Genomic DNA, 15,601 nt, shown 5'->3' on the forward strand with positions numbered 1-15,601 from the left:
ACACTCCTTTTCACGATACCAGTAATCATGGGAAACGACTCTATAATTCTAAGCTAAGCAAAAGCAAATGACTTGTTGGCAGAAGACCACCGCCGAGTCATCAACTCGAAGTCTAAGATCAAAGAAAAGCAGCGCAACTATCAATGCGAGAACTGAACCATCTTTTCTTCCTCTCCCAACTTCTCCTCAACCCCCTTACCCCCGATTCACAAGCCCATCGCATAACCCTCCACCTGCATGCATCTCAAGCACAATCCTGTCCCAACCTCTTCCACGAAACACCGACTTGCCCATCTGCAAGCACCGTGGAATCGAGCTATGCTTCACATGTTCAGCAAGGCCCGGGCGCCAGGCTCGCTGCACACGTAGATGACGTCATGGTTGTTCGAGAACCCATTGAACGTGGTGGCCGAGCACTTGGTGTAGGCGCCCATATCCTCAAAGTAGAGCCAGTCGCCCACATCCAGCAGGTGGGGGAAGCGGATGCTCTCCGTGATGCGGTCGATGCCATCGCAAGTAGGGCCCCAGATGCTGTACTCGATGCCCTCGGCGCCAGACGACTCAGCAGCGGGGCTGTTGTACATGATGCGGCCGCCGCAGCGCAGGACCTTGGCAACGGGGTGCTGGTGGTCGAACATGATGCTGCTGAAGTTGCCGTAGAGGCCATCGTTGACGTAGAGCATGTAGCTGTTGTCCTCGGATCCCGGGTTCTCGATGGTGCGGCGGGCGATGACGTTGCAGGCCAGGGTGAAGGCCGAAGAGGCATAGTAGCGGCCCGGCTCGGCGATGAGGTTAACACCGCTGTGCGCAGGGAAGTACTCGTCAAGCGCTGCGCGGAGGACGCCAGCCATGTCCTCGAACGAGCTATCAGGGCAGAAGCCACCACCCACATCCAGGGTGCGCAAGGCGAAGCCGTGAGCAGCAGCCTGCTGGAAGACGACATGGGCGTCCTGGACGGCCTTGAGGAACGCACGCGGGTCAGAGGCGCCCGAGCCAACGTGGAAGCTCACGCCAACAACGTTGAGACCCAGGTCGCGTGCGAGGGCCAGAAGGCCATCGGTGGTGTCCAGAGACGCACCGAACTTCAGGCTGAGACGGCAGAGCGACGACGAGTCGTCTGTGTGGATGCGCAGGAAGAGCTCGGCCTCCGGGAACAGGCGGGCAATCTTGCGGAGCTCGTCGGCATTGTCGAACGTCATCTGGCGCACGCCCTCCTGAGCGACGTAGCGCACATACGAGTTGGTCTTGCAGGGCTGAGCGTAGATGATGCGCGAAGGGTCAACGCCCATGCGGAGGATCTGCTCGATCTCGGCCTTGGAGGCGCAGTCGAAGCCGGTGCCGAGGGCGGCCAGAAGCTCCAGGAGCTTGGGGTCCGGGTTGCACTTGACGGCTGAATTTCGGTTAACACCCTGCCAACATGCTTGTTGAGTGGAAAATCTTCATCACTCACCATAGAAAGGCTTGACGCGCGGAAGGTTCAGCTTCCAGCGGAGGTGCTGGCGGTAAACCTCTCCAAGGTCGGCCACAAAGAAAGTGTCCTCCTCGCCGGGCTCGCAGAAATCATGATCGACGCTCTCGACGCGCTCGCGGAGAGCTTGGCCGATCAGCTGCTTGGCCGCTTCGATCCGGCGTCCCTCATGATGGTTGTGGTAGTCATGATGGTCGTGGTGGGCATGGTGATGATTGTGAAGATGGCCGCTAAAATACGGCGTGCTGCACGTCTTTAAAAAGACATTGTTATTGGTATAATCGGTATACTCAAGCGACGTGAACCGATCGGCGACAAGCGTTGGCATAACCATATCCCACGATTTCGCGAGGGCGCGGGACCGAGAGTGGCAAGCTTTAGTCGGAAGTGAGCACGGGTAGGCCTCTCAGGCGGGCAGCAGCAGGCAGGTGGTTGTCTAAGGGTTCGCGGTGGGCTTGCGAAACTCGGGGGTTTCTACTGTTTAACGTCTGTTGATAGACGGTTGCGAGATGGTGTCTAGTACACGAGAACGGGTACTAGGGAGGTCGGAAGCGGAAGCAGACGGATCCCTGAACGGTCTGACGAGGCTTCGTCGACTCTTCCTCGGTTAGAGGAAGAACCGCACAACTCGTCCTATGCGGCAGCTGGTTGTGGGAGTCGAACTCGGGGTTCTGGTGATGGGGGTGGAGGAAGCCGAAGAAGGAAATATCGAGTCCCTTAGGCGACCTCAGCAGCGGCGGGGGGTGGAACCACGTTGATGATGTGGAAGGTCTTGCGGAGGCTGAAATCTTCGTCTGACACGAGAGTCACGGCCGGGAAAGCCGTAGTAGCGGTGGTGCCTTTGAGACGACCAAAGGCGAGTCGACGGGGAGGAGAGGTTGAGAAGTTCTGCCCGCGCACAAGTCAAAGTCAGCGCGCGCCCCGAAGTTGCGACGAATGCGGGATATAAACGAAGGCGGAAAGGAGACAACGACGAAGGCAGCGACGACGACGACGACGACGACGACGACGACAATGACAACGATGGCGGTGAGGCAACTTCATCCACGCCCGGAGCGTCCCGACCGTGACACAATGGACTCGGGGAACCCATCGCGCCGACGCCACCCGGACTGGATGTGTCCAAACTCCGGAGGTATGCCTCGCAGGGTGGCGCGGCAGGACAAGCGCGGCGAGGCGAACATGGCAAAAACGTGGTCCAGGAACGGTATTACTCACAACTTCTCAGCGCGGAGCGTGCTTGCGGTGGGTGCGAGACACAATTGCTTGTTGCGACTCGTGCGATGCGATCGAGGCTTGCAGAGTCGGGTCGAGCGGGTGGGTGACTGAGACGTCGAAGAAGAGGCAGGTTGAAAAGAAGGAAAGATTCGCGACTGGAAGTAGGGGCCGGAGCTCGAAGGTTCTTATTTGGGGCGATAATTGGAGGGGCTCGCATTGGGTGCGCGGCCAAAGTGGGGCCTTGGAGGGTTCATCAATTTTTTTGGTTTTTCGATTTCAAGATTCCATTGTCCTCGTAAAAACTGGACCCCACCACCAGAACGGGCCTTTTCCTGGCGATTGAGCAAGATTCTGCGCCCTGCATCATCTTCCGGCATGCCACTCATCACCAGCAATTCCGTCTTTTTCCCTTGATGTTTCCATAGATGTTCGATCAGGTGCCTCGGGACTGCCGTGATCGCTCTGAGTCTCAGCCTCGTCGCATGGCTCTCGCGATCTCAACGGCCGTCCCCTCCCAACACACACTCTGCATCAGTGGTCCAGACCCTGGTAATTCGGATGTTAGGGTTTGGCTTGACGCCGATTGGCGGCAGAGACAGGGCTTTCACGGGCTATTCCGGACCAAGCTGTTGCTGAAAGGGTCTCGCCGACCCAGACACCGACTTGCAACACCACAGCACGCCCAACCAGACCCAATCCACCATCTCCACCGCAGGTGGTCCTCAACACATCGGAACGACGGCCAGGTGAGCCTGAGGTGGAAGGTTGCACGTTCGGACAATGACGGCAACGGCCCGGGTGTCTACACGCTGGACTCTTCCTCCATTGCCGACGTCTTCGGATGGGAGGCCGCCTACTTACGTACCTCTACTCACTAAGCAGCACCGCCGCATCTCATTCTTCCCAGGTGCAGATGCTGAATGTTCCTGGCTGTGCACACACACATTTCAGGACCTGTCCCCTCCCTCCTCCATGAAGCAAACTTGCCATCTTCTTCTGCCGATCGGCCACCCACCGCCAACCACCAAAAGTTTCAAGCCGCGAACTTGCGGTCAGCAGAGAACCTCTTGCCGGGCGCGACCCATCTTGGGCCCGCCTCCGGGCTCCTTTCCCCTCCTCCCCTTCCCAAGCAGCAACCTGTCCTAACTCTAGGCCAAACTCGGGCAGGCAAGCAGGCTGGCCCTCCCCCCTCCTGCTGTACCGGTCATCCCGTGCTGGAATCGTCACCTCGCACAGAGACACATTGGGCGGGTGCGTGGACGAGAAACCCAACTCCAACTCCACGGATGGGGTGATCCCCCCTCCATACCCTAGTTTCGATCTCCTGCTCTTGATTGATGGCTCTACCTCCTTCTGTCTCCCGTCAAGGAGACCAAATGGGTCCCGTGATTCCGTCCGTTGAGTTTCCCGTATAGAAAAATCCCTCACCGTAACGACGTGCGTCGAACTTTAGCCTTGACCCCTCGTTATCTCTGAGGTAGTGGATGGATTACCCCATCAATGGAGTCAACGTTCGTGGGCTGGATTTGCTAGCCCCGGGGTCCTGTTTCCGGACCTAGGGACCTAGGGACCTAGGTTGGGGACGCGGCATGTGGAAGGATTGGTGTGGACAGGCTCAAAACTTAGCGCTGTCTTGAGAGCACGTATCACGGTGTCGAGGAGACGGGAGCGAAGCACTTCATCTGTGACATTATGATGCTACTAAGTACATACATGATGCATGCATGCAGCAGGAACACCCATCGGATTTAAAATCCATGAGCTGTATCGACATGCCAGAAGGACGACGTGCTGACCGCTCTCTGATGCGCGATTAGGATTTTTCAGGGGCAGGAGTTTTTGCGGCTGGGGCGCGATTCCGTGCATTCACACGCGCGGAAACTCGGGAGTTGGCTCTCGATGTTACGCCAACCTGCAGGACCTCTTGGGAAACTGAAGTAGGTACTGGAACTGGAGTTTGCCTGTCTACTGCGTCTGGGGCTTCGGTACACATGCTGAAGTTATGGACGCGCCCTGCATGCGTATTTGTTGCGCCGATTTCCGACACCGGCGGAGAAGAGGTGCAGTGGAATCGGTGTCAAAAACTGAAGCACATTGAGAACCACCGAAATCTTCTGGGACCTCATGTTGCCCAATGGATCCAACTTGCCCTCACATATCTACCTACCTTGCCTCAGGTACCTACCTTGCCTTGATAAGCATCTAAAGCTCGTCCACTGGGCAGCTACGGAGCTGGTAGGTAGCAACGGAGCTGGTAGGTAGCAAAGCATGTCAACGCAGACTTAGGTAGCTACCACAACCAACAGACAGCTGCCACAAGACCATGTGATCACCACCACAGCATGGGGGTGACTACCACGGCATTGGACATGGGTGGAGGCATGAGTGCGGGTATGTACTCTGTTTTCTAGTCCGCAGTTCCATGACTTCGGAAAAGCGGCTCTGATGAACGAGGCTAGAGGAGCATGAACTCTAGCGTATCCTTCATCTCGCGTTGTGCAGTGGTCTCAAAGCTATGGTGAGAGAAGCAGTGAGACGTATCGTATCCAAACGCTGCGGTATGCCGTAATGGAAGAGAAGAGAACTGAAAGAAGGTTCGTTCGCCAATTAACACGGAAGTGGCTAGGTGAGGGAGGCAAGTTGTCAATCATGGGAGTTAGAAGACCAGCTGGATAATTTCGCCACCGCGTGGCAATGTTGCTGCTGCAAGAGACGGAACGTAGAACCAGGGGATGGAGGCCCGGAGGCCAGAGAGGAGGGTATCATCGTCATGTTGTACAGATAATAATGGTACATGAGGTTTGGCGGGGTGGTAACGCAATTGTCACGTTGTCAAACCCATCCAAGAAGAGGGATGGAGACGGGTCTATGCTGAGCCGCCGTTGATATCCATCTCGTTGATGGTCCACGACTTGTCGACGAACTCGCGCTTTTCGCCCAAGAAGACAAGGCGCCCAGTGTCCTTGTTCAGCTGGTCAACAACGTACTTCTGGGCGACCTCGCGGACCTGGTCCTTGGTGACGTCCAGAAGCTGCTCGCGGCGTTTCTGCTTCATGTCTTCGGTGATACCGTAAACAAAGTGGGCCATCCCCTCTTCGTTGACGGCTCGCGGGGCATCGACGCCCTTGAACACCGAGATCTTGGCTTCTTCTAGGTCGCGGTCGGTCCACTCTTTGTCGACGGCCCATCGGCCGGCGTTCTGCATAATCCTGATTGTGTTCACCGGGTTGGGATCGCGGTATGAGTAGAAGCCGAAGACGCCATCGACGGCGCGCGAGTAGGCACCGCCGCCGTAAGCGCCTCCTTTCTCCCGGATCTCGTGATGCAAATGCTTATGTGTCAGGAGAGACGAGAGGATCTGGAGAGGGGCGTTATCAGGTGACGTGTATGACACAGTCGGCAGAGCGAGAGCGCCATAGTAGACCTGGTAAGGCAGCGGGTAAAACGACTTGATGTTCCGCGAATAGTCTCGCTTCGGCGGTGCCGGGAAGTTGGCCTTGTGCGAGGGGAGTGAATTCAAGAACTTGGCCAGAGCGGCCGTGTTGTTGGCGACGCTCTGGCTGTCGCATGTGATAGCGACCCGCAGGTTGCCAGCCACGGCACATTGCTGGATCTGCTTGAGCTTCGCAATGACGTCCGACAGCGGATCGGACTCAGGACGATTCGCCAAGCTGGTGATCAGCTTAATCAGGGTCAAGCCGCTGACCTGCTCCCGCAGAAAGGCGTCACGCGTCAGGCTAGCCTCAGCGGCCCTCCGAGCGTAGGAATGGCCGGATGAGGCAATGTCGTTGACAACGCCGTCGGCAGCTGCTTGAAGGAGTTGTCGGATCTGCTGGGAGGCAAGAGGGCTGTCAAAATTGGTCTCGACGATCAGCTTGCGCAGGAGGTCAAACATGTCTGGCACGTTCCGATCCAACGCCATCCCGCTGAAAGCAATACCCTCCTTTGCTTGGGTAAAATCAGTCGGTTGGGATGCCGAGTGATACCCAAAGGACAAACCGCCAGTCTTGAGCTTGATGAGATCCTCCAATTGTTCCATGGTCATGTCCTTGGTGCCGAGGCGCATGATGGAATCTGAGAAAAGTGGGATCAACGACCGCAGCTCATCAGGCAGCTTCTCGAGAGTGTTGATGACCCGGACATAGGTCAATCCATTGGTCGGCGCCACCCGCAGTTGGACCTTGACGTCGCCGACCGTATCGCTCTGCAGGACGAGAGGCTCCTTGAACCGAGGAATGTCCTTCACATGGACTGTCGGCAAGCAGCTCAAGTCTTCCGTATGGGACTTGCTTTGCTCAGCCAGCAAAGCCAGCTCTTGGGATTCGAGGGCTTTCCGCGCCTCTTCTTCTCCGCCAGTCTCCTTCACCACTTGTGAGATCTTGGCTTGCAAACGGGCCTCCTCTTCCTTGGCAATCTCCTGAACGAACTCGGGAGACGGAGCCATGGTGAACGTGAAAGTATTGCCATTCAGCAGATACTTGTCCACCAGGCCCTCCAAGTAGCCTCCCTTAGCATATTCAGCCTCGAAGCCTGCAATCGTATCGTTCCAGGCGAGAGCGTCGAAAGGGTCCACGCCGTTGAACCACCCCGAGTTGAGCCGTTGCAGAAGCGACATACCAAAGTTGGCCGTCTTGTGCTTCAGTGACAACTCCAACTGGTGCATATATCCATCGATCTTGGACCGTTCAAACCCTTTGTCTCGCACACTGCGAAGGATCTCCTGCACCGTGGGCTTGAGCTTGGGCACGTCGGCCTCTTGAACCCCGGTCAGACCGATGGAGAAGATACCGAGCTTGTTCGAACCGTCGTAACCCGTGTTGGGACTCCAGTCGGTACCGAGGCCGCTTTCGATCAACCCCTTATACATGGGTGATCCGTAGCCGTCTGTCAGCAACGCCGAGATCAGGGACAGGGCGAAGGACTCCACAAGATTGGATGTCTCTCCCAACACCCACGACACAGATGTTTTGAACTGCTTGTTGAGGTCGACCAAGGGGTCAACGGGACCCTGCAGGCGCACCTCAACCGGTCCAGAACTGAGGTCAATGGGGCTGTGGATCTTCATGTCTGCCTTGATCCGCTCAAAGGCGCTGAGTTGGGCGTCGATCTCCTTCAGGTGATCTGTCAGCGGCATGTCGCCGTATGTGAACAGCTTTGCATTGCTCGGGTGATAATGCTCAGCATGAAACCTTTTGAGCTGCTCGTAGGTGAGATCCGTGATCTTCTGAGGATCACCACCGGAGTTGTTGATGTCCGGGAAGATGTGATCCTGGAAGCGGATATAGAATAAATAGCCAGCGTCAGACATTTGACCCTTCATCTCGTTGTACACGACACCCTTGAAGACGAGCTTCCGGTCCTCGGGACTCGCCTCTTGACCCGCAGCAAGAGCTTGAGGGTTCTCGGGTCCGATGCGCCATCCCTCCTGAGCAAAATCGGACTGCTTCAGCAGCGGGTTGAGGGTAGCATCGAGGTACACCGACATCAGGTTCTTGAAGTCCTGAGCATTGGTGGTGGCGAATGGATACGAGGTGTGGTCTGAGGAGGTAAAGGCGTTCATAAAGTTCGAGAGGGTGCGCGGCAGCATCTTGAAGAACGGATCCCGGATCGGGTATCTGTGGTTGTCTGTTAGGCCGGTTCCATCAACGCAACAGCAGGGAAGGCCGCAGACTTTTCACTCCCACAGAGCGTGGTGTGCTCCAGGATGTGAGGGACACCCGTGTCATCCGGGGGGTTCGTCTTGAAGTTGATCGAAAACACATTGTTGGAGTCGTCGCGAGCAATGTGTAGATGTTCGGCGCCCGTCCTGTCATGGCGCAAGTACAGGGCGGTCAATTCGAGCTCGGGGACATGCTTCGTCCGCAGGAGCGTGAAGCCATGGAGCTTCTCGCCGACCTTGGGATATTGCGAGAGGTCGGTGACAGCTTTGGCCGCCCGTCGGACGGTGCCGCGAAGCATTGTGTTGGGGGGGGTAGAAGCAGACGAGATCCCGTTAGTTGGAGAGGTGATGCGGCTATGATTGTCGCGACATTGGGAAATGCCAGCGGTTGTCAAGGAATAGGATAGGCGGGTGTGGTGTTTTGAAAATGAAAGGTTTTTGTCGTCCGGCTCCCCGGAGCTGGGTCGATGGGCAAGGATGGATGGAGATGGAAAGTTGGGAGTCAGGATGGAAAATTCCACGGCCAGCAAAAGCTGCAGGCAAAAGTGGGTCCTTGAATGCAGGGTAAAACGTTAGTGTAATTACCGTAACCAAATACGCGTTCGTTACAACCCCGCGTTCCAGTTGTTTGCCCCCCCTCGGCCCGACATGTTAAATCAAAAGAACGTATGAGACTTCAATCAGCCTGCAACATCGACCACAAACTGCACCAGACGGAATCGACGGGTTCGACCGAGATTTGAGGCACCGAAACATTCATTGTTTGCCTCGAGCTTCAGCTCTGGTAGGTACAAACCCTTGCCCCGAACCACGAAACAACAAGACCAAACTTTCAGGTTGGCGTTCTGCCCAAGAGCGTAACAACCTGAATTACCTGACGGGGCACTTGCGGCAGACTCTGTTCTGGGTGAATTGTGTGAGCGTCCCAAGTCTTGCTCCACAACTTGGAACTGAGATTTATTGGCGACGAACCCCAAAGGACTCCAGGTTGGCGAAGGCTAATGCAACAACGACGTTTTGGGGGTGGTCGGAGGAACAATCTCTGCCGTTCACCACTCAGACTTTTGACTGATCCATCCACACCACACCTCACAGTGCTGTTACGACATTTCCAACCCTGCGTTTTCACGACAACGTTGATGGACATCGTGGCACTGGACACTGTGCACCACTCTCGTTACGATCCCTGCACGTTCAACCGCACCGACGGCACCAACTCCGTCCATCTCGTCGGCAACCCACGATCAACACTGATCTTTCTTGCGGACGGCGACTTGTTGCAGTCGATGTCACGCTCGGCGGACCGGTGTTGTGCTCGTCTGAACCCTACCTTCGACCTGTGAGACGGCGGCAGAAGAGACGGGCCTTGCACTCCAGCTTTCTACGCATCCGGGAACCCTGCATACGTCAAGAAGCCTGTCCCTTGACCTTGAACCCACACCCCGGTTGAATCAGCGATCCGGGGGAACGTCAATTTTGCCTTCTCCACCAACAACAGAAGCCCGGAAAGGTGGCCGAAGTGACCGGAGCGAATCGACCGACGAAAAAAATAACGACACCGAAAGTCTCAACGACGACGGCTCCTTCGTTGCATATATTTGAGACCCGCGCGCGTCGTGCCATTGTCGTTGCTTGAGCCGATACCCGCCTCTGTGTTTCACCACCGCACTCGCCGAGGAGCCGGTGCCTAACCAAGGCCGGCGTTGACCATGGCGTCCGAAACGACGACATCGCAGGCCTCAGCCCCTGCGGTTAATGGGGCCAGCAACCACCCCGCGTCCGACCCAGCTCATGCGAATAGCAACGGCGCCATCGGAAATGCAGTCCCAGCGGCGACTCCCGCGACTCCCACTAAGAAGGGGAAGAAGAAAACGCCCGAACCGAACGAAGCTTCGAAGCTCATCGCCCAGAGAATCTCCCAGCTTGAGTTGGACGCCGCCGGAGAGAAGGACCAAGAGGCTGAGATCGGTGGGTAGTCCGCCTCGTTTTGCAACCCCTCGGTCGGGAGCGATTCGGCTGTCAAGAGTCGACCAACATCCTGCCGGAGTTGCAATATTTCTGGGAGTTGCAGCTAACGTTATGTTGCGCAGAACGGGAGGTGAGAAAGGCCAATCGAGAGCTACATCACCAGACCTCCAAGATGAGCGACATCCAGAAGATCGAGCACCTCACGAAGCGCTGCTCCGACCTTCTGGCCGAAATGAAAAGGCACGAGCGCGAGAGCATCAAGAATAAGAAGCGGGGCGACCAGCTGCAGAAGGACAAGGACAACAGCCGGAACGAGCTCAACAAGACGGTGTCCCTCAAAGAGAAGTTGGAGAAACTCTGCCGAGAGCTACAGAAGGAGAACAATAAGCTTAAGGTCTGCCCTCCTCCATCCAATTCTTGGGGGGGTTGTGTGTGAACCAACTTTTTGTCTGACCCATGTCGCCCGAGACAGAACGAGAATAAGACGCTCTCCGACACGCAGATCCGAAGCCAGAATACCTGGGATGAGAGATACTCAGGCCTGCTTAGGCGGTTGGACGAGTACCAAGAGGAAAAAGACAATCCACGCAAGCAGGTTGTTGATATGGAGGTGGAGGAGCTGTATGTCTTGCCCTCAATGATTCGTCCAGTCTGGACCAGAGGAACACGTGCTAAACCAGCCCCAGATTCTGCCAGCGCTTTAAATCTTTTATTGAACAGTATGAGCTCCGGGAATTGCATTTCCACTCGCAAATGCGCACCAAAGAGCTCGAGGTTCAGTACAATCTGGCTCGCTATGAGAGGGAGAAGAAGAACTATGAAGCCGAGCTTGCGCGGTCGAGGCAGCTCAACGCGCAGGTTCAGACATTTTCTAAGACGGAAGCGGAACTGCGGCAACAGCTCAATGTCTATGTGGACAAGTTCAAGCAGGTCAGTGGTCCAGTCTATGTCGCGGAATTCCAGTCAATGTCACGGATGGAAGGGGTCTGAACTAACGCATGAGATGAACAGGTCGAGGACACGCTGAACAATAGCAACGACCTCTTCATGACCTTCCGCAAGGAAATGGAGGACATGTCTAAGAAGACCAAGCGGCTGGAGCGTGAAAATGAGAGCCTCAAGCGCAAACACGAGCAAGTTAACAGCAACATCATCAAAATGGCTGAGGAAAGGAACAAGAACTTGGCCGAGATTGAGGAGCTCAAGAAAAAGTGCGAGAAGCTCAACGGCATCATCAAACAGATGCAGCAACAAGGCCGCGGAATCCCGCAGGGCATGACAGGCAGCGTTGAAAACGGCTATTCTGGTGGTGACCTTGAGGGTGATGAAAGCGACTACGACGATGAGGAAGAAGAGTATGAGGAAGGGGAGGAGGATGAGGAAGTGAGTGAGGAGGGCGAGGAGTACGACGACGAGACGGAGGACGAGCAAACACATGCTGCTCAACCCCAACCACAGCCTTATGGCCCGGAGCGCCCGCCGCCGGCACCTGCGACCGCCACCGCTGCTGCGGCTACCACAAATGGCCACCGCTAGGGCCGGTGGAGTTGGGAGGTCGGACCTTCGGGCGAGGCCAAGGATCCGCCGTTGAGGATCCCGAACCTGCCCCCGGCCATAACCGGCCCGGTCGCCCTGAGCCAGCACCGCTCCTTGTCGTCATTTCCATCATCATCACTGTTTATGCCTGTGGGTTACTTTGTTGCGCCTGCGCCGCGGACGGAAGATGCTCGTGTTGTTTACGGGCCTCCTCCTCCCCCTCCGCCACAGTCACAGCCACCGCGGACAGAGGGTGTTCCGGTTGTTTACGGGCCTCCTCCCCCGCCGCAACAATCTCAGCCACCGCGACAGACCTGGAGGTCTCAGCAGCAGCCGCAGCAGCAAAGCCAGCAAGGTCAGCAATGCGAGCAAAGTGAGAAAAAGGAGCAAACCCAGCAGAGTCAAAACTACCATCAATGTAACCCTGGGCCTTGATTATGATGCGATGTTTTCTCAATACTAAGCAATGTATTGCGGTTGAGTTTTGCACATGGTTGTTACGGTGGCTTGATGGGTGGTGAATGAATCAGGAGGAACGCCTGTCAGAGTATCACGGACGCGTGCCCCGATCTGTTTTGTGTACATAGCATTATTATGCTATTGAGTCAATGTGCCTATTGCGCAGTCGATTGTTGCCCGTCGCGCTCACGACAACATGCCTGAGATGATGTAAGGCAAGTGTTTGGTTGTAGTTGTCGCACGATGTGCTGCCAAGTCGTGATGTGATGTATGTAGATGCATTTATCCGTTGCGTTTGGCCCGGTCTCATGGCTTATGCATCAATCCATGACATGTCTCACCCAGGCTCAGGCACGGACACTGTCTTCCGTCACCTCTTTCCAGGATGAGACATGCAACCAGCCTCGTTCCTCTTGCATCTTTCTTCATCCGCAACAAAGCCAAAGACCCTTGAATGGTTCGAACTCTCCTGATGCCAGACGGATTGGGAAAAGGCATTGGGATTCTCTGAGGTGTCTCGGATATTTTTCCTTTCCTTTCCTCTCTGCATTCCACTGTTCCTCTTGATCGCACAAGCACAGCAGGGTGTGCCCAATGCAGGTCCGCCTCGAGGTCGGCCGATACAGCTGCACCCGCGCACTCGATCGCGGCGCCGCATCGAACCAGCCATCCTATCCTTGCGCCGCCGACTGAGAACCCTCGGTTTGCGTTTGCGACGTCCATCCGATGTGAGAACACCAACACATTGTACTGCGTCATCCGGCGAAACCATCGTTGTGAATTCGGCGTGGCATTGTGCGCCAGCTAAATTGGTGCACTGGTGGGCCGATTGACCCTGCCTAGCCTTGTTGTGACGACGACGACAACGCCGCCGCCGAACCGATACTGTGCCAAACATCGAACAAGCGAGCGAAATAAGACAGTATCCTACATACACTACACCCTGGACAATCCTAGCATCACATCAAGCTCACTGGAAGAGGTGTCATTGTGGAAGAGGGAGTGAGGGCAACAAAGGAGGAACGGCTTGAGCCTCGTCGTCGCAAGGAAACCGAAGCAAAGCGATACACAATGGCCTTCATCCAAGATCCCCGCCTCCGTCAAACGTGGAATCAGCTCTCCCACACCACCGAAACCGTCACCTCGGACGCCGCCGCCGGCATCTGGGCCTTCGGCCATGCCTACGTCAACCCCTGTCTCTCCTCTGTCGCTGCCGCCATCGATGCATGGTGCTGCGCCCCATGTCTAGGCGATCGCGACGAACGCGCCCGCCGCAGCGCTGCTGCTGCTGCCCGGCGCCGAACCCGTGCCGCCAGAGCCGAGTACAGCTTCGACTTTTATGACGACTGGGAAGACGATTTTGCAGCAGACTTCTTGGACGATGTTGCCGGGGGTGACGGAGAGGGAGATGGGGATGGGCCGTTGGGCACGTCGGCTGGGTCAAGTAGGGGGTTGCTTGGAGCCGATTGGGAAAGATTGCTTGCCGGGACGGGGGCTCGGGGTCATCGTGGGGGTAGTGGCGTCGGTGGTGGAGATGTCATTGATCAGCCCAGGAGGAGGAGAGGGATGAGCTATGGAACGAGGGGGACTGGGAGAAGGAAGGCGTCAGGAGAAGAGGACCCGAACGTCATTCCGCGAACCGCGCCTCTGGGGTTTCTGGGGCGGTTGCCGTTCAAGATCGTAGGGAGTCTACGATACAAGCCCTCGGCTGCTAACCTACGGGAGCATCCCGGAGGGGCAAGCGTTGGACGGCGTGGGGGTGACGGGATGCCCGGCGGGGAAGAACGCGAGCCGTTGCTCGGCCGGAGTGCCGACACCACAGATACGACCGGGGACCACCATCATCACGTTCGGCGCGGCAAGCGTGCACGCAGCGATACGACCACGTCAGGCGACACTTCCAGTTCATACCGGTCTAGGGGAGATTTATTCCCAAGCGACGGCGAAGGCGATGAGGACGCGGTACCGCTGGACGACGAGTTCGCGGTGGCCTTGGCGCGGGTGGATGACCGCGGCAGCACTCGGACTCGCAGCAGCAAAGGCAAGCGGCGCGATGATGGAGCCGATGGTCGACGGCTGTCGAGGACAGGCTCGCGGAGCACCTTGTCATCAACCCAGTCGAGGGATGATTTTGGGAGAGATAGCAGCATCTTGGCATCTCCAACAGAAGAAAGGCATTTCGGCGCCCCAGAGACGGGGACGGAGGGCAACGCCGTGTCTGTGCCTTCGCTCGAGGACCTACGACGAGAGGAAGAAGAAGCGGAGAGGGAGGAATACGAGGAGATTGAGCGCCGGCGAAAAGCCGCTTCAAATCTCGCAATCCAAAAAGGGCTGAATAAAGATGAGCCAGTCAGTGCGGTAGAGACGGCCAGCGAACCGAAGCACTACCCACCCCATCCGGCAGAAGAAATTTATCACGACACAACCCTTCGAGGAGACGCCCCTATCTCGGCGCACCCAAGGCCACATGACAAAGAGATCAAGGACGAGCAGAAACCGCTGCCAACCTCAACCCCGGTGTTGCCACCCGCGGTACCCAAGAAGATGAACGGGTCCCCGCCGCCAAACGAGAGCACATTTGTCCCTGCACGGCTGCCGCATTTTGGTTGAGTAGCTGAGGGACGGAAACGAGACCTAGATACCCCCCTTGTACAATTGTACTTGTTCATGGAATGAAATGGCTTGATGACTACGGTAGTTCCCTGTGTTCCTACGACGATGGCTTTTGGTTTGGGAGGGCGGATAAACAGGATACGTGCTGATAGGAAAATGGGCATTGGGAGACTTTGTGGGTAGGCACTGCGATACCACCATTGAACATTATTCACCTATTCTGTTAGGCACTTTTTTACACATCAGTGTGGTGGTCCTTGGGATGTTCAAGGAGAACGACGGAGTCTAACTCAACGGTGTTTGCTACACTTGTTGGGTTCTCAAACCATATCGATCTACAGTACGTAGGTTTCTTCGCGAACAAATGCCATCCAGCACTGTCGTAGGATTTGACGGATTACACCCGAGATGGTCTCGAGATGTCCGGATTCTTCCCGTCCCCAAACAACTGTTTCTCCTCCACACCACCCTGGTCGGGCTGCACGTCAGGGACCTGGAACCTGGAAACATGTCCAACCGACATGCATGAGCCGAGGCTTCTCCCCCGCTCCCCGCACCTTGGCTGGGTCCCAAGCCCCAGATTCCCCTTTCCAAGCTGTTACCCTTTGCCGCTTTGGGTTGGCAACTCGGTTCGGGAACCGTTTCTCCCAGTTGGGGTACAGTAGCGTCTCTGGAGCAAT

At 56.4% G+C, this 15,601-nt stretch overlaps 6 protein-coding genes across 6 annotated transcripts; 2 read left to right on the forward strand and 4 right to left on the reverse strand.

The window, feature by feature from the left end:
• Positions 1 to 323: 323 nt before the first annotated feature.
• VTJ04DRAFT_6395 (uncharacterized protein) lies at positions 324 to 1,802 on the reverse strand (the record flags this gene model as incomplete). Its single annotated transcript, XM_069364609.1, has 2 exons — positions 324 to 1,390; positions 1,451 to 1,802. The coding sequence occupies 2 exons, from the start codon at positions 1,800 to 1,802 to the stop codon at positions 324 to 326; spliced, it is 1,419 nt and encodes a 472-aa protein (XP_069218419.1).
• A 43-nt stretch (positions 1,803 to 1,845) lies between these two features.
• On the reverse strand, positions 1,846 to 3,218 carry VTJ04DRAFT_6396 (uncharacterized protein; the record flags this gene model as incomplete). The annotated part of the gene is made up of 5 exons (XM_069364610.1): positions 1,846 to 1,945; positions 2,006 to 2,262; positions 2,317 to 2,356; positions 2,687 to 2,870; positions 3,212 to 3,218. 5 exons carry the CDS (start codon positions 3,216 to 3,218, stop codon positions 1,846 to 1,848), a joined length of 588 nt encoding a protein of 195 aa, XP_069218420.1.
• A 2,334-nt stretch (positions 3,219 to 5,552) lies between these two features.
• VTJ04DRAFT_6397 (uncharacterized protein) lies at positions 5,553 to 8,644 on the reverse strand (the record flags this gene model as incomplete). Its single annotated transcript, XM_069364611.1, has 2 exons — positions 5,553 to 8,301; positions 8,358 to 8,644. The coding sequence occupies 2 exons, from the start codon at positions 8,642 to 8,644 to the stop codon at positions 5,553 to 5,555; spliced, it is 3,036 nt and encodes a 1,011-aa protein (XP_069218421.1).
• A 1,410-nt stretch (positions 8,645 to 10,054) lies between these two features.
• Positions 10,055 to 11,849, forward strand: VTJ04DRAFT_6398 (uncharacterized protein; the record flags this gene model as incomplete). Its single annotated transcript, XM_069364612.1, has 5 exons — positions 10,055 to 10,313; positions 10,436 to 10,707; positions 10,786 to 10,934; positions 11,000 to 11,243; positions 11,325 to 11,849. 5 exons carry the CDS (start codon positions 10,055 to 10,057, stop codon positions 11,847 to 11,849), a joined length of 1,449 nt encoding a protein of 482 aa, XP_069218422.1.
• Positions 11,850 to 11,991: 142 nt separating this feature from the next.
• On the reverse strand, positions 11,992 to 13,031 carry VTJ04DRAFT_6399 (uncharacterized protein; the record flags this gene model as incomplete). Its single annotated transcript, XM_069364613.1, has 2 exons — positions 11,992 to 12,279; positions 12,882 to 13,031. The coding sequence occupies 2 exons, from the start codon at positions 13,029 to 13,031 to the stop codon at positions 11,992 to 11,994; spliced, it is 438 nt and encodes a 145-aa protein (XP_069218423.1).
• A 348-nt stretch (positions 13,032 to 13,379) lies between these two features.
• On the forward strand, positions 13,380 to 14,918 carry VTJ04DRAFT_6400 (uncharacterized protein; the record flags this gene model as incomplete). The annotated part of the gene is made up of 1 exon (XM_069364616.1): positions 13,380 to 14,918. The coding sequence occupies one exon, from the start codon at positions 13,380 to 13,382 to the stop codon at positions 14,916 to 14,918; it is 1,539 nt and encodes a 512-aa protein (XP_069218424.1).
• Positions 14,919 to 15,601: the final 683 nt, after the last annotated feature.

Source organism: Mycothermus thermophilus (genome assembly GCF_041956435.1).
Source record: "Mycothermus thermophilus strain CBS 625.91 unplaced genomic scaffold VTJ04scaffold_4, whole genome shotgun sequence".
Taxonomy (NCBI): Eukaryota; Fungi; Ascomycota; class Sordariomycetes; order Sordariales; family Chaetomiaceae; genus Mycothermus; species Mycothermus thermophilus.